Source organism: Lissotriton helveticus, chromosome 4_2 (genome assembly GCF_964261635.1).
Source record: "Lissotriton helveticus chromosome 4_2, aLisHel1.1, whole genome shotgun sequence".
NCBI lineage: Eukaryota > Metazoa > Chordata > Amphibia > Caudata > Salamandridae > Lissotriton > Lissotriton helveticus.
In genome coordinates, this window is record NC_136064.1 from 2,350,764 (window position 1) to 2,378,145 (window position 27,382).

Sequence of the window (27,382 nt, forward strand, 5' to 3'; positions counted from 1 at the left end):
CTTTCTTTGACAAGTACAGTGAAGATAATTATGAAGGGCGTGGGTGGCGGGCTCAGTGGACCCAATCGCCCGTCATTTACACTTTCCACTGCGATCCTCATGCTATGTTTTCAGAGGCCGCAATCCTTTTGATGCATTCTACAGATTGTGCACGGAACGCAATGAACACATGTAAGTTGATAACCCATTTGCGTGCAGTATCCGCCCCAGTACTTCCTTTGAGGAAGGAGGAATTCAGTCTGAGAACTTCACTTCAGACTCAACAATGAGGTCGCCACAACGCTGATAAGACAATCGAACCGGAAAGTTGGTGTTTGTATACAGCCGATATCTGGCAGGAGAGGGTGCTGTATGGCCTGAAGAAAAACTGTAAAAAGCGAGAGTTATACAGGAATATTCAATGGTAACATGCTTAAGCACTCTTGCATTAAAACGGGTTTCATGTTAAGTTTTTATCTACTGGGCTTGACCACCGTTAGTCTCCGTGTGTGTGAAACTTGGGGTTGCAATTGCATTGTGGCAAGCTGTTGTTTTTTCGCCGATATACAGAGGGGTACCATGACTTCACTGTGCACCGGGGTTAGGTACTTGTAAAATATGTTTAAAATGTAAATCCGTATTTGTATAGCGCACTTAACATTTGCATAGTGGATTAATGTTTGTTAAACGCAATAAGGCAGACAGCAGAGGAACAACTAGAAGGAGGCACATGTCGGGGTGGGGTTTGGGGGGGAGCCTAATCTTCTAGCCATAGGCAGAGAGTGGTGATGCAGGGGCTCTAAGAAGGGGTGAAAACACAATTAAGAAAAACTTCGTTAACAAGTGAATGGTCTTTGAAAGACCTGTGAAGTACTCGGTTGCGGCTGTGTGCGCGCTGAGAAAGCTGTCTCACCCCAGGCTGCCACACAAGAGGGGGAGGGGGTACGGAGTGGGGTCTGAAGCTCTTTGATCCCATGGGCGTTGCACTGCGCGCCTGCCCTACAGAGATACCATTTCTCCTGACTGAATGCAGCTGTGTAAGGGGTGTTCTCAATGAGGTGGGAAAGCACTTATTTGTGAAGTGGCAAAGTCGCTATTGTGTCACTGGAAGGGGAGAGGTTTTAACTTTCCCATCCTTTGCATGGACTTTTTAGGGGGTTGGAATGCTTTCATTTTTTTAAGCCTTTCATCTCTGGTAATGTCCATTTTCAGGTGTAAGGGCCTTTGCTTCTGTGGAACTTCTGAGAATCATGGACAGTGTCTCTGCAAATCTCACCTCTTGTACATAAACTTCTCAATACAGTGATTAAAATATATTTTTTAAAGCATTGCTAGTGTTCAGAAAGGTTATTTTTTCGAGCAGATCGCTCTGAATAGAATAGAACTGCTGTGCCTGCTGTGACGTAAATGTGTGTACTGAGATACCCTTGTGGCTGCAGGAAGCGCAGGCTCCCATCGACCTCATTACTGCTATTGGAGTAGTGCCTACAGCGCACCATTCCATTGATGGGCAGAGCAGATTCAAACTCCCTTTCACACCAGACGTGTGACAGATATGCATGATTGGGCAATTTCCCTCACAAATGGGTGATATTTTTCCTAGTTGTGCGAGTAAATAATCAATTGGCCAGTACCTTCTATTTTTCAAGCTTAATTTGGATCATTGTACGCATTTTTTTAAGCTGCCGCGGCGCCTCAGTGTCAGTACTGCAATTTATCTTTCTTGAGCTGCCAGGTTTGCTAAAAATTGTTAAAGGACACTGGCATTACTGGATAATGGGTAAGGAGGTACCATAGAGGGAGGCCCAAAGGTGGCATTGCATTTGCGGGACTCACTATAATGATTGTCTTGAGGAGGGTCCTGTCAGTCTGGAACAGAGGCACGGCGCGTAAATTGCACCATTCTCATTGTTTGTTCAGACCCAAAATGCCATGGCAGGACTTCAAGCCCAGATCTGAATGTGGGTGAAAAATATATTTATTTCGAAAAGTGAACGTTGTTTTCCATAAAACACAGTAGCCGCCTCAATGTACTAATAATATCAAATTCTGCTATTTGTGTCATTTTGCAGAATTCTTCATGACGGCCTGGAACTATTTAAGTACTCTTTGTGAAAGAGAATCTGGCTGGATAAAAAATGGCTTCCATGCTTAATTTGTGTGATCTTACGCAAATATTTATTTCATCAAAACTTTATCTTCATAATCAAGAATGGAAGCACTTTCAAATGCATGCGTTCAGAATACCAGCCGTACAAAAACCTGTTGTTTTTTAATTCTTAGACTACAATGTTCTATAATATTCTATCCACATACAGTGTTCACATGACAACTGTCTTGCCTCTTAGTTCACTAATGGCACGCACTCAGTGTGGTACATCATAGAATGTCAAGACTGAGGACGCGGGCAAATCGAGCATGAGGGTTCTGTTTTCTACTTATACATTTCTGACAGACATAATCTGTGAGATTCTAGCTCGGTGGCAGGGCATGAAACAGGCTTCTGTGTCTGTAGGCAAGCCAAAGGGGGTCCATTTTTGATCAGTAAATACATATTTTCAAAAACATGTGCCCCCTTTATTCCATAGGCGCATGCATTTATGATGAGGCCCGCACTTGCACACATCCTCATAAATCTGTGAGCCTAGAAAATGGTCCAGTCATCATCATGGCTGTTTGTTTTTCCTCTTATATACACAATGCTACACAGCATTAGCCAAAAGCTTTTTGCTAATAATGCACAGCATGGGAAAAAAGCACTGGCAAAACCAATAGGTCAGAAAAGCAAGATCCCTCTGATCAGGCAGTAAATAAAAAAAATAAATGGCACTGAAGTAATTCTGCTTGTGCAGTTTTCTGATAAATGTACATGATCATCAAGCATGCATGTGTAAGTGGTGTGATATGTGATTGCGTCATCACTTTTAGTTCTGGCTTTAGCCAAGACCTTTTTAATTTGAGTAGTTTCAGTGCAGTTTCCTTTAGTACCAGTGTTGCCAGATGTGACCGTAGGACACATTTGAAGTGCGCCCATGGCATATTTCAGCTTTATCAGTTCCTATCTCCTTCCAACGCTGTTGTAAATTCTGTTTGAAGTGGACTGCTACTCAGATCTCTGGCTTACAACAGGAGGCACAAAGCATGTGTGCGGACATAAAAGGCCACATCTCTCCTAACTGTTGAAGTATTGCTAATATGGGTTTTAGAGCATCTTGCCATGCATAATCGTTTATTGTATTTCTTTTCAATTTCTATATGTTTGGATAAAAGGGATAATATCGCTTGTCAAGTTTTCCTTTAGCATTATTATTGCACAGCATTTAATGGTTTACTGATTTTGATAAAGCAAAAATATATTATGTTCCTCTGTCAGCCGGAGCCCTTATGTTTGATGTGGGACTGGAGTAGGTGGGACAAGTGGATTTTACAGGACATGTAGATCTCAGTGGAATTTTGTCCCTTGGACAACTAGATTATTTGGAAAATTCCACACCCCTGATTTAGTCTATTATTGTTCAAAGTCAAAGGATGAACTATAGCCAAAAATCATTTAGATTTCCTCTCTTGTCCCCTCATTTCCCCCCCCGGAGTTTTATATACCGCGAATTTGACACGAAGGTATTGGAGCGCTTCATATCAACACCAGTTGCGTTACAGACAGAAACATTCATTTTTTGAGGCAAGGGGAGACTAAGTGATTTGCCCAGTATCACAGGATGCTGAGCGTCCCTGCCGAGACTTGTACCCGGTTCACCAGCTTCGATGTCGACTGCTCTAGCTGTGAGGCTACATCCTCTCCTGTTAGATCTTTCACATTCATGCTTTTCACGCCTTCACCAACCTTGCAGTTAAAACATTTTTCAAAGAGAATAATGGCTAAGGGGTCGAGAAGGCAAGCAACCGTTTTGTGGTGTGCTCATTTCGGAGGCAAAGAGCTTGTAGGTGCAAATCAAACTGATTGAGGTTAATTTGATCAACATACCATTTTTAGTAAGACTGGGAAGAGTAATAGTGCGATGGTGTCCTGAATGGCTCCAACACTCAAATTGATTCAATGGGTTAGTCAAAGTGGTTAGAAATGTAAACATCGTATAAAATAGACAAATTTAGATAGTGTCTAGTGAAATATACAAAGCTCTTTAATTGGCGGGTTCTTAGATCCCCGATTACCGTGCTTTACAGGACTCCTCATTGACACTATCCAGTATAGTCTAAATAATGTCAAAAGTGACCAGATTTTTCACACTACATACTTTTGAAGGTACCATGCTGCAAATTTACAGAACCTGTTAAATACAATAGGTATAGGCATTCAGAAAGCGCAAATCGGAGCATGTTTCATTTGCCTCGAGAAAACCATTCATGGAATGTGCTTCTGCGTTGTAAAAACGAATAGAGATTTTAAAAAACAAAACATTTTTAAACACCGCTTTTTAACCTAACATGCGTGTATTTACAAAGAGATGATCAAAGATGAACCGTGGGGATAATGCTACGTGATATTATAGTGATAAGTTTAACCAGCCCTGCCAAGTATCACGCATCAGGCGTGATACTAACGCATTTTTGTGCAGTTATCCGCATCACCGCACGAAAATAAAAAGTCACGCATTTGTCTTGCCTCCGTGACACCACCGCTGGGGTAAAGGAAGTCGATGCCCTGGCCAAACAGTGCACTCCCGATGAGCACGCAGCTCGGACCGCATGCTGCTCTGGCAGTGTGTGATTGTAGTAGACACAGTACTGCGCCAAGTCTACTCATTAATGGCAGGTCAGGAGCGTTGCGCCCGCGCCGATCTGGTAGTTCATTGCTGCTCTGGCTGTAGCAATGAGTGTTCATAATTATCCCAGCTGCTACGGCCGGCTGGGGGTACTCACGGCAATCACGTGACATGGTGAGGTCATGTGATTGCAACCAACACTGTATTTGTAACTCTCGGAGACTGCGGCAAGGGGAGCTGCGCAGCAGTTTATTTATTTTGTTAGCAACTGCCTGCCAAGCCGCATTCATTATTTTGATGCCACCTTAATAGTGTGCACTGGCGTTCACTAGACGGATCAGCCATGACAAGAGGCAGCAGATTATTATTATAAAAGGTCCGAGGCAGCTGAGGTGATGAGCATGCCACCGCTCGCACCACCACCACGGGCCTGCCTCGGCCTCTCTGAAGCTCACCCGACACCTCCAGTGTACTGACTCGCCGTTGTGAGCCTGCTGCCACCCTGAAGCACTGCAGAGAATACTTCTCGCCAGTGCATTTTCGGCCCGCTGCTCTGTGCAGAATGCGTAGTGTGGTATATTCATGATCCCGCCGTATTAGGGGTCAGTGACTTGGACTGTGCTGCTGCTTGCAGCTGTGAGATCATGTACTGCCTCAAATCCAAATAATTAAGTACAACTTTAAACATTTATAACACGTGAACTCGTAAAACTATCAGTGCTTTTAAGAAAATGTAACGTTTGTGAGAGCAGAATAAATTACAGAGGAACACTTGCTCAAAATTTCGGTAGTGGAGTCTGCACCTCAGATACATTCAGCACCCCAGCTACCGATGATGTGTACTTTCAAGTGATGAGGCCCAATCTGGAAAACAGTCCTCATCGCCTTCATTTCTGTTTATCTTTATCCCCCTCTGTAGCAGTAATTTTGTTTTCCTGTACTTGAGGTGAGCAATTGGCAGGCACATTATGCTGGTTTCGCAATAGATAATCTGACCCTACTACAATAACTCCCTTTGCTCAAATTTACAGAAACCTTTTGTTTGCAGGGGCGCAGCACGCACTGTCAATGAGTGGTGCAGATCTGGGTCCAACAGTACGGTCACCTTAGAAGGCCACTAGTGCTTCAGTTTCTGGTTATTTCCAACAGTTATAACATCTTCTGCGAGAGTCTCGTTGCTACAAATGGGTGCAATTGCTGATATTTACATGTTTTCCCCGTCTTCAATGCTTGATTTTGCTTGCGAGAAAGTGTCACTCACAGTCATTGAAATGTCACTCATAATTTCACTGGCATTATGAAAATGTCACACATAGCAATCTGAAACCTTGGCAGCTATGTTTAACATAGGGACGAGTGGCTACAACATACCACGCCTCAAACAAACAAATTATCACGCGTCCTACAGGACTGGTGCTTAGCAGCAGTGAGCAGTTGTAAACACTAACAACTGCCTGCTCTCATTAGAAACCAATTCGCAAGACCAGACCAGACCCGTAGCAGCAATGCACACACAGAACTGAGCTTAGGCATCATTGACACAAAAGGGGGACTAAAAGAACTACAGACACGCGGGAGTTCTCAGACAAGACACACCAGGCAGTTGTGTTGTCCCGTACACTTTCTCTAAACAGACCTAAGGGAGTCTCTAACGTACAGTAGCGAGAAAAATTGACTGATAAAATTATGTGCATTCCACAAGTTCCAAATACTTATAGTATCTACTAGCCCTTAACAGTTCGAGTATTCTGTGTTCACACTAGTCACGTATCCGTTTCCAATATGCGCTTACCGTAGAATTGTTTATTTTATTTTAAATAATGTCATAATAATAAATGTGCAAAGATTTATATGGGCATTTCGTCGGACGACACCATCAAATAACCCACTTCAAGATGGCCGACAAGTGTACCTAATGGTTCAGACGAGGCAGCTGCTATTGCAGTCTTTCCTCTCTGTCCATTGCTCCCCACCCCCTCACTCCCCGTTCTCCTTCTTACACCGTGATATGTCCAGCGCCCCTGACGATAACGGGATCCGGTGCGTATCTTAGTAGATGCTCGTCGCTAACCACTCGATTGCCCCTCTCTCCCGTCGCAGCTGTCTCCTCTTCGTCCTCATCCAGCTCGTAGATGGTGTCGAAGTCCGCCATGTTGGGCAGCAGGACGCTCATGACGTCGGCTGCCACCGCGAGGCGGCGTGTATGCGCGAGGCGCTGTGACGAGCGGGCAAGGGCGGCGGTTAGAGTTCCTTGGGAGGGGAGGCGCGTGCGCGTGGCCCGCCTGGCCTGTTCCTCACGACCACGCGCCCACTATGTGTGAGGAGAGTAGTGCGCTGGATCCGCGCAGTAGCTAACAGGCACGAACTTGAAATGAGGGGTAAGATTTCTAAAGATAGACTCCCCCTCCTACGCCGTCTAGAGCGATATGTGCCTCACTGTTCGTCAGCTAGGACGTTATTATAATTAATATACTGTAGTAATTATATTTTCCCATCAATTTTAGGAGATTTCCGTGTTTTTGCCAATATTGTGCCAAACCACGCGGACGTAGAATAAGTTATTCTGAGAGCAGTGTCAGCTTAAAAAAAAGTTTCTTAGTAGTTGCTAAACGACGTATCAGCAAATTATTGCAAGGGACAATAACTACACGAAGATGTGCTTTGCATGTTTGCTGCCTAACAAGTTCTCTAGAACCATGTGTGATGTGCTTCTCTTGTCCGCTTTTTTTCATTTGAATTCTTGGACTTGTAGTGTTTGTTACCCCCATTATTAAACAGGCCTTTTATAAAAAAAAAACTGAACTGGAGCAGCACGTCACACATACGAAATTGACAGTTATGTATTTACTAACGTTTTGTTACCAAAAAAGTTTGTATTTTTGAAGTTTCAGAAATAGCAATTGGTATTGGCGATGCTGTAAATATAATAATGGAGAGGGTTGATATTTAGGGTCAGGCCAGAGACTTCATAACACTTAGTCTGTGGTGATGACTAGTACACAGTTTAGGTGAGAAACACAGCTTTAATGAAGTTAGGCAGAACACACAGAGCGTGGTCCCACCAACTCTAGCCACAGTAAAAACTGTCTTTGGAACCCACGCACGCAGCTGACAATACCTAAGAACACTGGGGATGAAAACACAATGAGGAAAATAAGCACTACTAAAAGCAAGTGCAGCGTTACAACCCCCCCCCTTTCCACCCAAAAGCCAAGAAAGGAAAAGAACCAAGAGACAGCGCAAAGGAACTAAATAAGAAGGAAAGCAATATCAAAGCAGAAGGAAAGAAAGAGAAATCAAGTCTGAACAAAATCCTCCAAATAGTGAGGAGGTCTTTGTAACCAGGGAGGCCGGGAAACCCCCTTACCACCACCAGTAGGAAGATCAGAGGCAAAAGAAATGGAAGCATCCCCTGAACCCATTTCTCTTCTAACCTGAATCCCAGAGGAAGACAGTCCAGCATCACTCATCAACATAAAACCATTGAGATGATCACCAGAATGAACGGAGATAGGTTAATGTACAACTGAATCCACCCCACACCCCTACGATACACAGCAATCTTGCGTTTGTTCCACTTGTTGCCATTGTCCAGAAGAACATAAATATCGAACACTTGCTTTACCCTAAAAGGGCCCCAAAACTTAGATAATCCTTTGTAAGGTCTGCCATGTTTCACTTTGACCCATTCTCCTACATGTACACCACCATGGTCCACTTTGTTGTTCTCCACCTGGGACATTTGTGGCTTGGGAGAGACTTGACCCTTGGGTAGGTCACTTCTCCACCGCCGCAGCTCTGCCTGCCTGATTGCTGTATCCCGCCTGCCTGATTGCTGTGTCCCGCCAGTTCAGCGCGTCTCCCGATTGTGCGGTCGCTGACCGGGCTCTGTGCCCCGTGTGGGCCTGCCCGCCCCCCTCTCGTTCTCTAACCCCAATTTGCCTGCGTGAGTGTGCCTGCCCGCCACACCCTTTCTTTTTGTACCCTGTATGAACGAGTGACTTTGGTGTTGACTAAGTGACTGCTTCTTTCTTCTCGCTCTCGTCTTTCCCGCCGCTGCCTCCCGTGCGGCCCCGCCCCCCTGCTCCCATTGGCTCATTCCCTCACGCCTCCCAGCTGACCCCATCTCCCCTCTTATGGCGACCGCTGCGCGGCAGAGACAGTGACCCTTGACCCTTGGGTAGGTCACTTCTCCACCGCCCCAGCTACGCCTGCCTGATTGCTGTATCCCGCCTGCCTGATTGCTGTATCCCGCCTGCCTGATTGCTGTGTCCCGCCAGTTCAGCGTGTCTTCCGATTGTGCGCTCGCCGACCGGGCTCTGTGCCCCGTGTGTGCCTGCCCGCCCCCCCTCTCGTTCTCTAACCCCAATTTGACTGCGTGAGTGTGCCTGCCCGCCCCTCCTTTCTTTTTGTACCCTGTATGAACAAGTGACATTGGTGTTGACTAAGTGACTGCTTCTTTCTTCTCGCTCCCGTCTTTCCCGCCGCTGCCTCCCGTGCGGCCCCGCCCCCTGCTCCCATTGGCTCATTCCCTCCCGCCTCAAAGCTGTCCCCTCCTCCCCTCTTATGGCGACCGCTGCGCGGCAGAGACAGTGACCCTTGGGTAGGTCACTTCTCCACCGCCGCAGCTCCGCCTGCCTGATTGCAGTATCCCGCCTGCCTGATTGCTATGTACCGCCAGTTCAGCGCGTCTCCCGATTGTGCGCTCGCAGACCGGGCTCTGTGCCCCGTGTGTGCCTGCCCGCCCCCCCTCTCGTTCTCTAACCCCAATTTGACTGCATGAGTGTGCCTGCCCGCCCCCCTTTCTTTTTGTACCCTGTATGAACGAGTGACTTTGTTGTTGACTAAGTGACTGCTTCTTTCTTCTCGCTCCCGTTTTTCCCACCGCTGCCTCCCGTGCGGCCCCACCCCCAGCTCCCATTGGCCCATGCCCTCCCGCCTCCCAGCTGTCCCCTCCTCCCCTCTTATGGCGACCGCTGCGCGGCAGAGACAGCGACCCTTGACCCTTGGGTAGGCCACTTCTCCACCGCCCGAGCTCCGCCTGCCTGATTGCTGTATCCCGCCTGCCTGATTGCTGTGTCCCGCCAGTTCAGCGCGTTTCCCGATTGTGCGCTCGCCGACCGGGCTCTGTGCCCCGTGTGTGCCTGCCCGCCCCCCCCTCTAGTTCTCTAACCCCAATTTGACTGCGTGAGTGTGCCTGCCCGCCCCCCCTTTCTTTTCGTACCCTGTATGAATGAGTGACTTTGGTGTTGACTAAGTGACTGCTTCTTTCTTCTCGCTCCCGTCTTTCCAGCCACTGCCTCCCGTGCGGCCCCGCCCCCCTGCTCCCATTGGCTCATTCCCTCCCGCCTCAAAGCTGTCCCCTCCTCCCCTCTTATGGCGACCGCTGCGCGGCAGAGACAGTGACCCTTGACCCTAGGGTAGGTCACTTCTCCACCGCCGCAGCTCCGCCTGCCTGATTGCTGTATCCCGCCTGCCTGAGTGCTATGTACCGCCAGTTCAGCGCGTCTCCCGATTGTGCGCTCGCAGACCGGGCTCTGTCCCCGGTGTGTGCCTGCCCGCCCCCCCCCCTCTCGTTCTCTAACCCCAATTTGACTGCATGAGTGTGCCTGCCCGCCCCCCCTTTCTTTTTGTACCCTGTATGAACGAGTGACTTTGGTGTTGACTAAGTGACTGCTTCTTTCTTCTCGCTCCCGTTTTTCCCACCGCTGCCTCCCGTGCGGCCCCACCCCCTGCTCCCATTGGCCCATGCCCTCCCGCCTCCCAGCTGTCCCCTCCTCCCCTCTTTTGGCGACCGCTGCGCGGCAGAGACAGCGACCCTTGACCCTTGGGTAGGCCACTTCTCCACCGCCCGAGCTCCGCCTGCCTGATTGCTGTATCCCGCCTGCCTGATTGCTGTGTCCCGCCAGTTCAGCGCGTTTCCCGATTGTGCGCTCGCCGACTGGGCTCTGTGCCCCGTGTGTGCCTGCCCGCCCCCCCCTCTAGTTCTCTAACCCCAATTTGACTGCGTGAGTGTGCCTGCCCGCCCCCCCTTTCTTTTCGTACCCTGTATGAATGAGTGACTTTGGTGTTGACTAAGTGACTGCTTCTTTCTTCTCGCTCCCGTCTTTCCCGCCGCTGCCTCCCGTACGGCCCCGCCCCCCTGCTCCCATTGGCTTATTCTCTCCCGCCTCCCGGCCAACCCCTCCTCCCCTCTTATGGCGACCGCTGGCACGCCGAAGGCAAGCCTGTCCGCGCCCAGCGCCAGGACCCTTGACCCCCAAAGATGCCAGCCCACACGACGGACTTACGACGCCGCCACCCTCAACGCACTCAAACCCGACGGGAACCCCGCCTGCTACCGAGCCACCCCGAAACGCACCCATGGACCCTTCACCTGCCATGCCTGCAAGTTCACCTGCCTCCGGACCTGCACCGCACCTGCCAAGCCAGACACCAGCAACAACCACCTCAAGTGCATCCTGCTCAACACCCGCTCCGTCCACAGACATGCCGTCGAACTCTGGAACCTGATCGACACAACATCACCAGACGTCGCCTTCCTCACATAAACATGGATGAACGCCTCCTCAGCCCCCGACATCGCCATAGCCATCCTGGAAGGCTACAAGATCACCCGGAGGGATTGTGTCAACCAGACCGGAGGAGGCATCGGCATCATCCACAGGAACACCATCCGCATCACGACCAACTCCGACGACACCTTCACCGCCGCCGAACACCTCCACTTCCAGATACACACCGACCCCAAGACCACCCTCAGTGGCACTCTCATCTACAGACCCCCGGGACCACGCACACAATTCAGTGAAGACATCGCAGACTTCATCAGCCCGCACGCCCTCCCCTCCGCTGACTACATCCTCGTAGGGGACCTCAACTTCCACCTGGAGAACAACAGCAACACCACCACCCTCCTGGACAACCTCACCAACCTCGGACTCAAGCAACTGGTGAACACCCCCACCCACTACGCCGGCCACACGCTTGACCCCGTCTTCTCCTTCAGCAAGCACATCTCCTTCAGCCACTCCACCAGACTACACTGGACTGATCACAGCTGCGTCCACTTCAGCTTCAGAAGAACCACGACCCACCACCACCCGCAACAGGCTCCCCGAAGGAGCTGGAGCAAGATCACCGCCGACCAGCTCACCACGTCCCTCAGCCAGAACCCTCCCACCAGCACAACGGACCCCAACGAAGCAGCCCGCATCTTCACACAGCGGCACACCAACTGCGCAGATGACCTCGCACCACTGAAGAACCCTCCCAGCAGACCCGGCAGCAAGAAAGCCTCTTGGTTCACCGACGAACTCAAAAACTCCAAGAAGAACTGCCGCACCCTCGAGAAAGCCTGGCGCCATGACCAGACCACAGAAAACATGACTGCCCTCAAGAACGCCACCAGCTGATCCGCACCACCAAAAGAACAACACTCAAAGAACGACTGGACAACAACACCCACAACAGCAAGGAACTCTTCAGCATCGTCAAAGAGTTCTCCAACCCCAGCGCCGGAAACAACATCACCCCCTCGCAAGACCTCTGCGACTCACTCGCCTCCTTCTTCCACCGCAAGATCGCCGACATACACAACAGCTTCGGTGCACCTACCACGCACCCAACTACCAAACCAGCGCCCCCCACCACCACCCTCTGCGCCTGGACCCCGGTCAGCACCGAAGACACCACCCGCACGATGAACACCATCCACTCCGGATCCCCAACCGACCCCTGCCCCCACCACGTCTTCAACAAGGCCGACTCCATCATCGCACCCCAACTCCGGGACATCATCAACATCTCCTTCAACACCGCCACCTTCCCCGAGAGCTGGAAGCATGCCGAGCTCAGCGCCCTCCTGAAGAAACCGACAGCTGACCCCACCGACCTCAAGAACTTCCGCCCCATCTCGCTCCTCCTTTTTCCTGCCAAAGTCATTGAGAAGACTGTCAGCAGACAGCTCGCCGCCTTCCTTGAGACGAACGGATCCCTCGACCCCCTCGCAGTCCGGTTTCCAAGCCAACCACAGCACCGAGACCGCCCTGATCGCAGCCACCGATGACATCAAATCGCTGCTCGACAACGGGGAAACAGCGGCCCTCATCCTCCTGGACCTCTCTGCAGCGTTCAACACTGTCTGCCACCACACCCTAGTACAGCGCCTCAGCAACATCGGAATCCAAGAGAAGGCACTGGAGTGGATCATCTCGTTCCTCGCCGGAAGAACCCAGAGAGTCCGCCTCCCCCCGTTCAGATCCGAGGCCACCGAAGTCATCTGCGGCGTACCACAAGGATCATCACTCAGCCCAACCCTCTCCAACGTCTACATGAGCCCTCTCGCAGCCATCGCACGCCAACACAACCTCAACATCATCTCCTACGCCAACGACACCCAGCTGATCCTCTCCCTCACCAACGACTCTGCCACCGCCAGAGCCAGCCTACATGAAGGGGTGAAAGACGTCGCCGAGTGGATTAAGAACAGCCGCCTGAAACTGAACTCAGACAAGACGGAAGTCATCATCCTGGGATCATCGCCCTCCGCCTGGGGGACGACTCCTGGTGGCCCCCTGCCCTGGGCACCACTCCCAAGCCAACGGACCACTTACGTAACCTGGGCTTCATCCTGGACTCCTCCCTCTTGATGACCAGACAAGTCCACGCCGTTTCATCATCGTGCTTCAACACCCTCCGCAAGATCTTCCGATGGATCCCCACCGAAACCAGGAAGACTGTCACCCAGGCACTCGTCACCAGCCGACTGGACTACGGGAACACCCTCTACGCGGGAACCACAGCCAAACTACAGAAAAGACTCCAGCGCATACAGAACGCCTCTGCACGACTCATCCTGGACATCCCCCGACACAACCACATCTCCGTCCACCTGAGAGACCTGCACTGGCTCCCCGTCAGCAAGAGGATCACGTTCAGACTCCTCACCCACGCACACAAGGTTCTCCACGACCTGGGCCCCAAGTACCTCAACAACCGCCTGACTTTCTACACGCCCACCCGCCAGCTACGATCGACCAGCCTCGCCCTCGCCGCCGTACCACGCATTCGCAGAGCCTCCGCCGGAGGAAGATCCTTCTCCTACCTAGCGGCCAAGACATGGAACTCCCTCCCTATCCACCTACGGCCGACCCAGGACCATCTCTCCTTCAGGAAGCAACTCAAGACCTGGCTTTTCGAGCAGTGACGGACCCCTCCCCCCCAGCGCCTTGAGACCCCTCCGGGTGAGCAGTGCGCTATACAAATTATATGATTGATTAACCAAGACAGTAGGAGTTTAGTACCAGGCTTCCACGCATCTTTTCAAACGGGGTGGAACCAGTGACAGAATTGACAGTTGTGCGATGAGCCCAAACCATCTCACAGGCCATCACACCAACATCCTTACCACTCTGAATAGCCATGGTTACGGTCCCTTTTACCATCCTGTTGGCACGCTCAACCATACCATTGGCTTGAGGGTTATAGAGCTCTGTGCGATGATGAACAATCCCACACTTAGCCAAGAAATCCTTCATCTCATGCGAAACCCGCTGGGTACCATTATCTGTAATCAGGATGTGGGGAAGACTCTCCTTATGAAAAATGGCCCTCAGTTGCTCAATGGTGCTCTTCGTAGTGATATCGGACATGAACTTGACAATGAGCCTCTTAGAGTAAACATCAATCAAAACCAAAGCATTCCTCAAACTTTCCTCCACACCATGCATTGGCCCAATGAAATGAAGACAAACAGTACTTCACAGAACACCTGGATCATCAGTAAGACACAGGGTGACATCATAGCCAGTGTTGAGCCTCTTCTCGCTTTCTCAGCAAACCTCACACTCAACCACCCAAGAAGTCATTTGCTCGTCCATACCAGGCCACCAGAAATCCTCACGCACCCTTTGCTTAGTTAAAGTTTGGCCGAGATGCCCTTCATGTGCAAGCCTGATAATCCTGGATCTCAAACCCTCAGGAGGCACAAACTTATCATTCTTCATAAGGGCTTTCGCATCATTCATACTCAGCTCATCCAGAATCTTAACATACGGTCTCACAGGGGGTGCCAGAATGCTCTCCCTACGCTGCCCATTAACCAACTTTTTTTGACACATTTAAGGGTATTATCCAAATCCATAAAATGACTCCAATCTGCAGACTAGAAGACAGAAGCAACACACTCTTCAACATCGCACAAAGGGGCCACAGCACCATCAAACTCACCACAGACCTCTGAATTAACATCACCAGATACCTTAAGAGACAAACGAGACAAGCAGTCTGCTTGAGCATTCTTCCACCCAGGAATGTGAGAGACACAGTACCGATATTCTTGGAGTCTAGAAGCAAGTCTGGCCAGCCTTGCAGATCCTTTGCCAGCACCACCAGGACTAAGTACCGTGACTAAGGGTTTGTGTCTGTACGAATGCAGAAGTCGACACTCCACAAAAAGGTCCTGAAGTGCTCAACTGACCAGGTAGCTGCCATAGCCTCACACTCGATGACGGAGAGCGTGAGGCAAAAGTCACAGTTCTTTCACCACCTATGTGCACTTGGGAAAGCACAGCACTAAGTCCTCAAGCACTAGCATCCACAGTCAAAAAGGTCTTTAAAAGGGTGTCAAAGGGAGCCAGAACGTTTGCTGGGCATCACCCCAAACAAATGAACACCCCTTTCTGAACAGGGTCCTGAGAGCTTCAATTTTAGAGGAAAACCCTTTTACAAATTTCGAATAGTACTCTATCAATCCCATAAAAGACCTCAATTGGTCTTTATTGGAAGGGACAGGAGTACATCTAATTGCTTCTAAAAGATCTAACTTTGGCCGGACACCCTGGCCAGAGATGGTGTGCCAGGTACTCCATTTCTTCCACCAGAAACTTTCACTTTTCCCTCCTGAGTGTGAGGCCAGCCTCCCTCAGCCTACTCAGAGCCTCCCTCAACGTTTTGTTGTGTTCAAAAACAGACCCTCCAAAAACCAGTATGTCATCCTGGAAGGACTTTACATTTTCCAGGCCCTTAAAAATACCAGACATGATGTGCTGAAAGACACTGGCAGCGGCCGAAAGGTAACCTGGTAACACTAAAAGTACCCTCCATTGTTATAAAGGCCGTAAGATTTTTTGAGTCATCATGAAGTTTGATCTGGTGGTAAGCACTCTTCAGATCAAGTTTAGAAAGTACTTAGCACCCTTCAACAAAAGTTACAATTCGTTAATATTTGAGAGGAAAGATGTCCGCAACGACATGCTGGTTTAAGCTACGAAGGTCCACACACAACCTGAGCTCACCATCGCTCTTCTTTGTAATATCGACAGAGGAGACCCACTCGGACGCCTCAACGGGTTCAATAACCCCTTCATCAAGCATATTCTTCAACAATTTCTTTACATCGTCCCTAACCACAACAGGAATTATTCTTAACTTGAGTTTCACCGGAATAGTGCCCTCCTTTAACACTATTCTATGAGTGTACCCCTTCTAAACACCTACGTTTTTTTTAGGTCTCGCCTCGTGATGCAGTGCATAGCGCTGCTCGCGAAGCGAGTCTTATTGTCGCTGTGTAGGCTGCGAAGTGGGACAGTAGATGTGCACAAGCTTAAAAACCCATTGCAGACAATGGGTGTGAACGCGCCCTTTAGCAGACATGGACGGTGAACGCGCACATCTGTTCTCGCGCTCTCCCACGCTTTCACTTTCGAGAGGGAGTGCGCAAGCCGCTTTATTCTTTCTTCTCCTCCTCTGACTGTCCTCTCTTTGAGCAACAAGAGTTTTCTTTTTAATGAGTACGTTTGATTTCCTGAACACGGTTCTAGAGAGTTTCCAGCAGTCCTTCCAAGTCATGGCACCGAAGCGTCAGGCGGTAAACTACAGAATATTCGATGGATAGCAGCTGTCTTGGTAATTTTCTCCACATGTGCGCTCTGTTTTCCTTTGCATAGAGCAGTCAGACTTGCGTCTGAGAGGTGCTGAAATTTGCTGGGAATTGGGCCATCCAAACATTCTGAGGGGTGCCATCATTTCGCATTACGCATTCGGAAGTGGTCCCCCTGTCTCTCCATCTATTGCAATCGATAAGCACCGTCTATTCATTTTGAACCGTCATTTTAAGCGTCTGCGAGAGCCCGCGGTTATTAAAGCACAGCTTGATGCACAAGCCCAAATTACTTTCGTACCAGGAAATAGTTAAACTAGAACCAGGTCTGCTGGTGTGCCGCGCGCCTTTTTGTTTTTGAACAATTAATTGAAATGTGTCATTGAGAGACTGGCAAATTCAAAGAGTCAGAAGTCGAGTCTTTATCTGCCGAGGTTGGAGGTTTTCTGTGCACAGCGTAGCATTTCAGCCAAGCTCAGGTCAGGTAAACAACGTTGGAGTCTTAATTAAGGGACATGTGCAGGTATGCCGACATTCGTTATTTTATTTTTATATAGGCACCTCTGATGCTGCGAACGAACTGACAGGTGAGGCTGTAATGTTCGGAGCTCCGTTTAGTCACACACCATTCTCCAAGAGACTCGCTGCAGTCCAGATCTAGCCACCGCTTTCAAGCAACGAAGTTAAAGCAGGTCTGCTGCTTGGGAATCTCTCGCTTTGCAGCTTTACAAAGGGTAAGAATTCTGCCATTGCAGAAGAAATGCAATGGTATGTATTCGTGTATTTAAGCCCAACTGGTGTCTCCTAGTTAGATGAAACATTTCTTGCTGTCTCATGGAGGAAACATCTCAGAGATTTAATAAAAAGAACATTTGTCCGGAATCCAGTGAACCAACCACAAACTTCAGCAATCTTAACCAATCCAAAAAGATGGGCTAAGAAAGTAAATAAATAAATATACATATTCACTTCAGGTGAGGGGAAGTCATTGTTCAAACTAATAGATGGATTCCACTAAAAATGCCCAACTGTGATTAGCGATGCAGGGTTAACTTGCTTTCAGATGCACTGCTCAAGACGTAACAGACGGCACTAGTTACAACATCCATAATATTACTGCTGCCATCACATTTGATCTCACCATATACTTCTTTATGGATACACAATTGTTTGTATCTGTGCCCTTATTTACTGATTTTGCGTTGCTATATGCTATTGTTATCGCATATCACCTATACGCAGGTGTGGACAAAACCCCTCTTCAGGGGTTGATCACAGGCCCTGCCCAATGACCTGATCCTGCAACTTCCTCTCTAAACCCTGTTGATAAAATGCATAACACACCGCTATCAAATGTACAGAGTGGGGGGTTAGCACAGGTCCTTGCCTTTCACCAAGGCATGTGCTGTAACCTGTGAGCTGGTGTGATTCTTAAAGATTGTAAACAATTTTGTACTTTGACCATGTATATTTACAGTTACTGATTCACAAGGTGTTTAACTATTCGGTATGGGGGCACTTGATAGCCTTGTTATGAACTACATGAGCCAGCCTCGGTGAAATACTACACATTCCTGATAAGTGAGTGTGGCTTAAAAATAGAATTACAATTCCTTGTGGTTGCTGTGGGGATGCTTGCTATGAGGAATTACCCACAGTGATGTGTGGCTGCTTTTTATCTGTATTGTGCACAGGGTGTTTATGCTTTGACAGCACAGTTTGTCCTCTCAATACCAGGAAGCCAACTTTGAATATAAAGGAGCTATTGAATGAGTTTACTAAGAATGGTCCAACTCTGCCAGGCACACATTTACCCTTTTTGCCTGCCATGCTCAGTGTGTTTTCGGTCACTACTCTGTGGGATGGAAATTGGGCAGGACGTTGAGGCTGCCATGATGGAATCAGCATAAGCTGTAATTCAATTAATATTATGTTGTAGAATTTATATAGATCTTTATAAGTCTATTTGGGGAACAAAAGCACACATTCTGACAGGTAGCACGCAGCACGGGGCATGGCTGACAGAGTGTTGTAATGGTTCTGATCCTTTGTAAGAAGTATTTAGGTGTCATTTGTGTGGGTGACCTGAGAGGTGCGCTTGTCTTAGGATGCAATGCCAAGCAGAATGATGGAGAAAGAGATGTGCGAGATAGGTGCTCAGATTATAGTTAGAACTATAGCATATAGACAAATACACAGCATTATTCGAGGCAATTGGGTACTATGTGTGTGTACACAAAAAAAAGCATTTGCAATGCAATAGGTCTCGCTTTTGTGAGAGTTTGAGCTACTGGTATTGTAAATGACAATGCCTTTTATAATTATGTGTTTTAAAAAAACCTGCAAGCAGTGCGTAAATACCCACTTTGTACTTTTAGTCCTTGCTTAGAAGAAGCAAGGCTGGCAGAAAAAGAGGCACAGTTAACTGCAAGCCTTGCTTCTCGTAAGCAAGGACTATAACTACAAAGGGGTTTTCAAAACCTAAATAAAAGGCTTTGTGATTTACAATGCCAATAGCTCAAACTCTCACAAATGAGACCTTTTGCATTGCAAATGCTTGTTTTTGAAACGGCATCCATTTCTATGAGGATACTGTCCGTAGCGGACTCATCATGCACACACAAAACATGACCAGGAGCCTGAGGATCAATAACAATGTGAAGATTGAATTGGTGACTCTAGCCTAGGATGGATGGTCCATATTCTGCCACATAAATGTTCCCATTAACATGTCTGGATTTGAAGACAATAGTAGTGGAAAATAAAACTAATATGCTTATTCTCTCCCCCTGGTAACCCCTAGGGTCAATGTCCTTTGGGAAAAAGAGAGACCTGGGGCTACTCCTCCCACATCCACTTAGGCACAATGGTATACAAAGATCCACAGTCCACCATCAACTGCACTTCTTTGTCTAAGATCTTAAAAGATGCCTTGGGGCGGCTCTTCCTCTCCAGGCCCTCAGTGTCCGACAGAACCATTAAAAGACAGTCGTCACAATCTTCATCGATACTGAAGTCCTCTGTAACAGCAACCCTGGAATTACTGAAGTCCCTGCACATACGGGCATAGTGACCTTTGCGGTCACGTTTCCTCCAATCTTGTTTAGAAGCAAAGCTCCATTTTGCATCACTAGAGTGGAAGGAGCTGCCACATCTAGAACAACCTTTGGACTTGAACGACTTTTGTGGTTTCGTTTTAAGCTTATTGCTCAACGTTTTGCTGGGTTCTTCCTTCTTCCCGATGACTGCAACGGCTCCATCAGGATTCTCAACCTTGCTCATCTCTTTCATGCATTGATCAGACTCCTCAACGACTTTCCTAATGGAAATGGCGTCCTTCAAGGAAGGATTCTTACTGCCCACAGACGTTCCTGAGTCTTTTTACTATGACAATGAACTGAGTTGGTCCCTTATCAGTTCATCAGTCATCTGTCCAAACTTGCCCTTTATTGACAACTCCCTTAGTACTGATATAAATTCACCAAGTGTTTCTCCCTGTTTTTGAGGCCTAGTGTAGAATTTGTACCGCGACATAACTATATTTTCCTCTTTGGCAAATCTCTTCTCCAAACGAAGTTTTGCTTCAGTAAAAACATCCTCAATGGGGTTATCATTAACTAGCATTTGAGATGTGTACTTGAAGATGCGATGGGCTTCTTTGCCAATGGTGCCTAACAACAAGGCTTTCTTCCTTTTTGGTGAGAATTCTATTCCATCCAAAGCTATGATATAGTTATCAAATACATCAACCCAGTCTTCCCAAGCAATTGAAGGTTGACCAGGTTGGGAACGAAAAGGTGGTGGAATGACAATGGCAAGCACAGCCATGTTGTCACTAAATTGTTCTGAATTTATATCACTTAAGTTGTTCTTTAAATGCTTGAATAAATATGCTTTGAATCAAACATTAAATAAACACTGAATAACGCAAATGTCCCTGAAGGTGTGTCTGCTAGCCATGTCTCTTGTAGTGCCATACGCGCTGAATGCAGGCTCCTCACCTCAACGCAGCTATTCGACGGCCCCTATTCAGTCCAGGTTTTGCAGATAGTCAGACGGATTGTCAGACGAGTTTGAGCGAGAGCACCAGGAGGACGTCGCACCGCTACTCTCCACTCTCTGCTCCACTCAGCTTGCCCAGCAAACAGTAAAGAACAAAGTGCTGCCGGGCGCCACTGTAACTTGAGGGCCTCGCTATTTTGCTTTTACCGCTGACGGCGTGCAGCAGAGCAAGTGAGGCAAGCATAGCGGCTGTGTGAGCTGGAGAACGGGCTGAACTGAGCAGCCGCGGCGCGAGCGAGCAGAGGACAGGACCGGTGAGATCAGCAACGGACACCGGGGGGCTGGAGGTGCAGGGGCCGGGTCAGCATCAACTGCAGCAGTGGATCGAGTCGGGTTGAGTTGGGTTGGACCAGCAGCTGGCAGCCGAGCTAATTCCCCACTCTGTTCCTGAGCACCCGCTCCCTGCCGCAGAGCGACAAGGGATCTCGCCTGCAGGACCCCTAGGGCACTGTGGCTGCTGTGATTCTTTGGGAGCAGCAGCGGTAGCAGAAGCAAACGGTAAGCGCAAAGAGGCATAACCGCCACTGGCAGAGGTTTTGCCAGGTCTTACATAGTGGCTTCTAGTGTGTCCAGCACCTTGTCTTCCGTTGTGGCCCTAGTGGTCGGTGAACTGCGGCCTGCTCGGGGAGGGCCGCGCTTGAGTGGGCATTTGTGGCACATTGAGGTTGTCTTCTGTTTGCCGGACCTTCGAATCTTGCCGACCCCAGCCACTCGCCTGGGCGCTTCTGACGGGCTGGGAGCCGAGGAGGGTCTTGGAGGCAGCATCATCAGCAAACATTGGCAACATTGGCATTGGGGAGTTTGGGGAAAAGTGGGAGCTATCAGCAGTGATAGGCGCAGGGGTAGGTGTCCTGAATCACTGAGTCTCCTACAGATCCCCCCTGTAGAGGGAGCAAGGAGCTACAAGGGCTGCGAGCGGAGTTACATGGGCTGTGAGCGTCAACGGTCTAAGAGAGTCACCCAGGGACCGTGGTGAGGGCTTTGGTTCTGGGGTTGTGAACCTCTGCCCAGCTGTGAGAGCTCAGCTCAGTCAAGACCAGCCGCGAGGATCTTCCGTGTTGGCTAAACCACTGCTGGCCCTTGCACGTTTCAAGGGTTCTCTTCCCCTTCTAAAGTAACTGCCACTGATAACTAGACCTGCCTAGTGCAGCATGAGGTCAGGACGTGTCCGAGGAGGTCCGATGAGTAAAGGAGGCATGAAAAAACGCAAACGAACCTCCAAGACGCTTGATGGGACCAGGGACGAACAACCATCTAAAATCAGCCAGCAATACAGAGCGACTGCTCCTTAATTGACATAACAACAGACAAATCAGATATAAATAGCTCAAGAAGCTAGAAAACATTAAAAACAGAAAAGAACAACAACAAAAAATTGCCAAAACTTGTTCCAGCCCAAAATTTACACAAAGTTCTGCTTCTTAAAAAACGCTGGGGACACTTTATTTTCAAATACCAATGAAATGCCGGGCCTTCAGCCACCTCTCGAACCATTCCAGCCATTACAGTTCATTGGCATACAGAGTAACAACATTATCAAGGAAAGCCCAACAGCTAGAAGCTCACCGCAAATAACATCAACCCCTCAGCATAACAATAGTTGGATGGCCCAGGAGTATAGAACCACTAGAACCATTGGACAAAAAGTTGGAAAAAAAGGTGTAATAGAAACCAACCTAATTCAAGTACACAGGCCCAACGATGCAAAAGAGATGTCTGAAGACAAATTAGAAGAGAGTCAAACAGACATCTGTGTTACTGCTGGGATCAACAGACCACTATGTGAGGAAAACACAATCAGCATGTGCATCGCAACCGATACACTAATGATCTGTGCACAAAGAAGTCAAGAGACAATAAAGCACTCTAGTGATACCCAAAATAAGGATGTGAGCGCAAAGGTGCACCAGAAAGGAAAAGAACTCTCTTTGGCAGCTCTAGTTACAACACCTAACGCACAAGGGACCGACCGTTAGTTTATCGACCCCCAGGCCCATGTGGGAATTTTTCCATTCAACTTGTTGAAGCTTTGGCACCCCATGTGCAGGTCAATTCAGATTTCATCTTGGTAGGGGATTTTAACGTCCACAGCGAAATTGCTATTTGTGTGGAGGCACAGACTCTTTTGACGGATCTGGCCACACTTGGATTTAATAAAATGAACCAGGGCCCCACACACTTAGCAGGCCACACATTGGACCTAGTGCTATGTAACTCCACAGCCATAAAATGTTTGACTCCCATTCAAGTGGATTGGACTGACCACTCCATTATTGAATTCTACACTCGGTCCAATTATAAAGCAAAGGGCATCCAGAGGACTATGGCAGATGTCAGGAGACCCTGGAATAAATTAACACCAGAGGGCTTTAGGGGGAACTACACTGAACCCAATTGGGAAGAATGTGGGGATAATGCCACCACCGCATTATGTAAATTTAATGAAGCTGTGACAGCAACCATAAATTACGTTGTTCCCTTCAGAACATATAAACCTCGGCCTGTCCCAAAACAAGAAGTTTGGTTCACTAATGATCTTAGACAATTAAAGCTAACTACGAGGAAGCTAGAAAAACGATGGAGGGTCACACGCAAGGCAGAGGATAAAGAGAACCATAGGATTTCTCTAAAAAGTTACCACAAAGCGATTCGGACTGCTCGGAAACAACATATAGCAGCCCAATTATCAGCAGCTGGTAAAAACGTGAAAGTCCTCTATCAAATCCTACAAACCTTTATCAAGCCTACTGCTTGTGAGACTGAGGGGATTGAATCCCAGGAACTCTGTGACAATATCTCACAGTTTTTTATTAGAAAAATTGAAGGCATTTATGCTAAGATATTAGCCTCCAAATTCATCCCCAACAATATAGGAACAGTTGACTACATGGTTCAGCCACACATTAGGACAGCAGAAAACAAGGCTAGTAAGCTTGTAGAATTCCCTCCAATTTCAATGGAGGAGATAACTGCTCTTATCATTCAAACAAAGAGCGGGTGCCCCTCAGATATCATCCCGGCACGTATTATGCCACTACTGACTGACGATCTGGGTGTTGGAATTCGGCAGGTAGTTAATCTATCCTTGAGTACAGGGAAGTCCCCCTAGATTGGAAGCACGCCCTGGTGAGGCCTCTACGGAAAAACAATTCCATCCCCTGGACTGAATTGACAAACTTGAGACCGATCTCTCTCCTCCCTTTTTTAGGGAAGCTCACTGAGAAGTTTGTGAATCGGCACTTGTCAAAATACATCGAAAGTGCGGGGGGGCTAGATCCCTCCCAATCTGGGTTCAGGCCTAGGCACAGCACTGAGACCGCCTTGCTGTCCGTCGCTGACGATCTTCATATGCTACAGGATAAGGGTTATTCCGTTATCCTGGTGCTTTTAGATCTGTCAGCGGCGTTTGACACGTTGTCACACGACATCATGACCTCCAGACTAGTTGACATCGGTCTGGGAGGCAAGGCGCTGGCCTGGCTAAGGAGTTTTTTCACCAAACTTACTCAGAGAGTCATTTTGGGTCCATATCAGTCAGAGGAGGTGGAGATCTCTAAGGGGGTGCCGCAGGGCTCTTGTCTGAGCCCTACGTTATTTAACATCTACGTGGCGCCCCTAGCTAACATCATGAGATCCCACGGGTTTATCCCCGTATCGTATGCGGACGATACTCAACTCCTCTTTCCGTTTAAAACCATGACTCCTGAAGTACGTAACTCCTTTGCCCGGGGGATGAAAGAAGTGGCACATTGGATGGCAGCAAACTTCCTACAGTGTAACGTCTCTAAGACTGAGGTGATGCTCTTTGGGGAAGCCAAACGCCTGTGGACTCCTGACTGGTGGCCTCAAGATCTAGGCCCAGTCCCTGAGCCCAAAGTGGTCGTGAAAGATCTAGGAGTTAAACTGGATCAGGAGCTCGCCATTAAACAACATGCCAATCAAGCGGTCAGCTCCTGTTTCCATGTTATTGGGCTTCTCCGGAAGGTATTCCCCCTGTTACCTGACACCACCAGGAAAACACTAGTACAGTCGCTCGTGCTGAGTAGGCTGGATTACTGTAATGGTTTGCTGCTAGCCGCCAATGAGGGGATTATTGTTAGACTACAAGTTGTGCAAAATACTGCTGCATGCCTAGTTCTCAATGTCCCGGCCCGTACTCCCTCAAAGCCATTATTAGTTCAACTTCATTGGCTCTCAGTGAAACAGAGGGTGATGTTCAAAACTTTCTGCATCATTCACAAGTGCCTTATTGGTAAAGGTCCAGATTACCTAACCAAAAAATTCATTCCATACGTTCCCTCTAGATCTCTGAGATCTGGGGATCAAGAACTGTTATGTGTCCCCAGGTTCAGGAAGACAAGACAAGGGGGAAGGGCTCCATCAGTAGCCGGCCCAAAGCTATGGAATGGACTTCCCAAGGAAATTAGACTATGTAAGGAACACCTTCCCTTTAGAAAAAAATGTAAAACATTCCTTTTCAATTACTAGTTATCTGGTTGGGGAATTAATATGTATGATTGGGCCTTCTTTTTGCTCTCAGATGCTGCCAATGGCGCGGACATACTCCTTTGGGAGTCGATTCCTAGCGCGGTACAAGTTTGCAAATAAAAATAAATAAAAATAACACAACGTCGCGGTCAGGAAGAAAGATAGACAAAGCAGACAGGCCAACAACTCCTTCAGAGGTGATAGAAATATCCTCATACCTGGGAAAGGAAGAGTGGGAAGATCTCATAGCTGCATACTCCCAAGATAAGAGCAGAAGTGTGCTGACTGCAAATACACTGATCAAGACAACTGAAGGCATCCGGGAACAACAGGCGGAGGGGGCGGGTGCGCCCAAGACAGATCAAAATGTTACAACAACTCCAGGAAGCCTAGAGGAAACACCAAAATATACAAAGCACAAAAGTGCCTGGCCTAGTGTGTTAAAAACAATGCAACTCCTGGTAGAGGCCCTACATTACCAATCGGAAAAGATGGACACTCAATTAACGCTATTAGACACATTGGCTGTCTTTGTGGTTGTCATCGATGGGAAGCTGGGCACATTAAATACACTTCTTCAAAATAAGCTTGATCAATCGCAAGACGTAAATAGGAGTGACAGAGGTGGATGTGGATGCGGCCCAGTTATTGATAAACTGTCTTGACTTCCAGCAATACTGAGCGATCTGTGCATACAACTTAAAAGGCCTCCACAGTGTCTACAAATCCAACCTTCTGATGGCCTTTTGGGAAAAGAAACAAAAGTCTCAAGGAACACAGAAATACTGGAAATTAACAAACAAGGACACTCCAAAACAAAAGACATCCTATCCCACACGACTAAAAGCACAGAGGCCAGTGAAACTGGAACGTTAGGTGCTCTACTCCCCGAATCCTTGGCAGAAGTCAACACAGACAAAAAAATGAACGCTAAACAAAGACGAGCAAAAAAACGTGAAGGCAGAAAACAAAAAACAAATTCTAACCGTGAAGGATTTATGCATCTCTTTGGGAGGACACCTGTTGCAGAACAAAGCACACTCCAACCCGAGGGAGGCACTAGCATAGCAGGGACTCCTGCAGAGGTAATAGCATTAAACCAAACCACACTCCAACCCGAGGGAGGCACTAGCATAGCATCGACTCCTGCAGAGGTAATAGCATTAAACCAAACCACCAACAGAAAGGGGCAAACAATCGAGAAAATGAATATACTTGGAAATACCATACGCGAAGATTTAGAAGCCCCACTGCGAGATAGGCCAAATATATGCCTCCAACCCCCCAGGGAGGGTAAAGCATCTCCTGAACCCGATCAGAATCGACTACCAAAGAGTAACCCGATGACTTGTTCTAATTCCACTCAAACAATAAAACAAGAACACATCCCGGCAAAAAGGTCTGGGAACAACCTGGAGTCTAAAATGTTAGGAATGTGCAAAGTGACAACGGACAGTCAACTGGCCACACTACTCAAGTGACCCCATCCGTACACACACAGGCTGAACAGAGAGAAGAAATACTAGCACCTGCAAAAAACGCGGAATCCACGCACTACCTCCCTTGGCTCGGAGAGAACCACCAACTTGCTAAACTGTCTGTACCAAATCAATATATACCCGGTCAAATAAGTGACATGGAAGAATCTAACACTAATGAGGCAAAAACATCAGTAACACAAGGAATTGAGTCTATATCATTAAGCCAAATTAACAAAGGGGCCAGGAGCACAGGCGAACAAAGGTACGCGACAAGTGCCACATGGTTCAATCCGGATTACATCTCAAAAGGAAGACATGACACACTTAATAGAGGTAACATCCTACGGCTGTTATCTCATATGGGATGCTCTAGGGTAACTACGCGCTATACAAAATTCTGAAGAAAAAAAAATATATCCCCTCTCTGGAAGAAGTGAGAACTTCTGATCTGGTCTCAATCGAATTTATAGATGATGACGGAACGGGCAGAGAAAAAACGAAAGCAACTTGGGCAACTACAGCAATCTCACAGAAAATACAAGCTGAGGCCGAAATATTTACAAATTGGGGGATAACAATAATCCCATTCACAAAGCCAAGATACCCGAAAATATTAATTCCGGTGGTAACGGTGGAGGATCAGATACTGCTAAAAGTCCCAGAATTTCGGTTCTCAGAGGAGCGTAGTGACCAACATTCCAGCATTACTCAACGGATTGGAGAGGATAAGTCATCACCAACTGGATTAGCAGATCTAAGATGGTTTGCTA

General features: G+C 48.1%; 1 protein-coding gene and 1 long non-coding RNA gene across 2 annotated transcripts in view; one reads left to right on the plus strand and one right to left on the minus strand.

The window, feature by feature from the left end:
* Window positions 1-7,007, minus strand: part of LOC144752171 (cysteine-rich hydrophobic domain-containing protein 1-like) — a 282,315-nt gene extending 275,308 nt beyond the window's left edge. The window contains exon 1 of the mRNA XM_078640100.1: window positions 6,701-7,007. Within this exon, the coding sequence (XP_078496226.1) occupies window positions 6,701-6,873 (173 nt within the window). The 5' untranslated portion in view covers window positions 6,874-7,007. The remainder of the gene's footprint in view (window positions 1-6,700) is intronic.
* LOC144752172 (uncharacterized) overlaps window positions 6,940-27,382 on the plus strand; it is a 993,171-nt gene continuing 972,728 nt past the window's right edge. The window contains exon 1 of the long non-coding RNA XR_013594037.1: window positions 6,940-7,078. This is a non-coding gene — a long non-coding RNA (uncharacterized LOC144752172). The remainder of the gene's footprint in view (window positions 7,079-27,382) is intronic.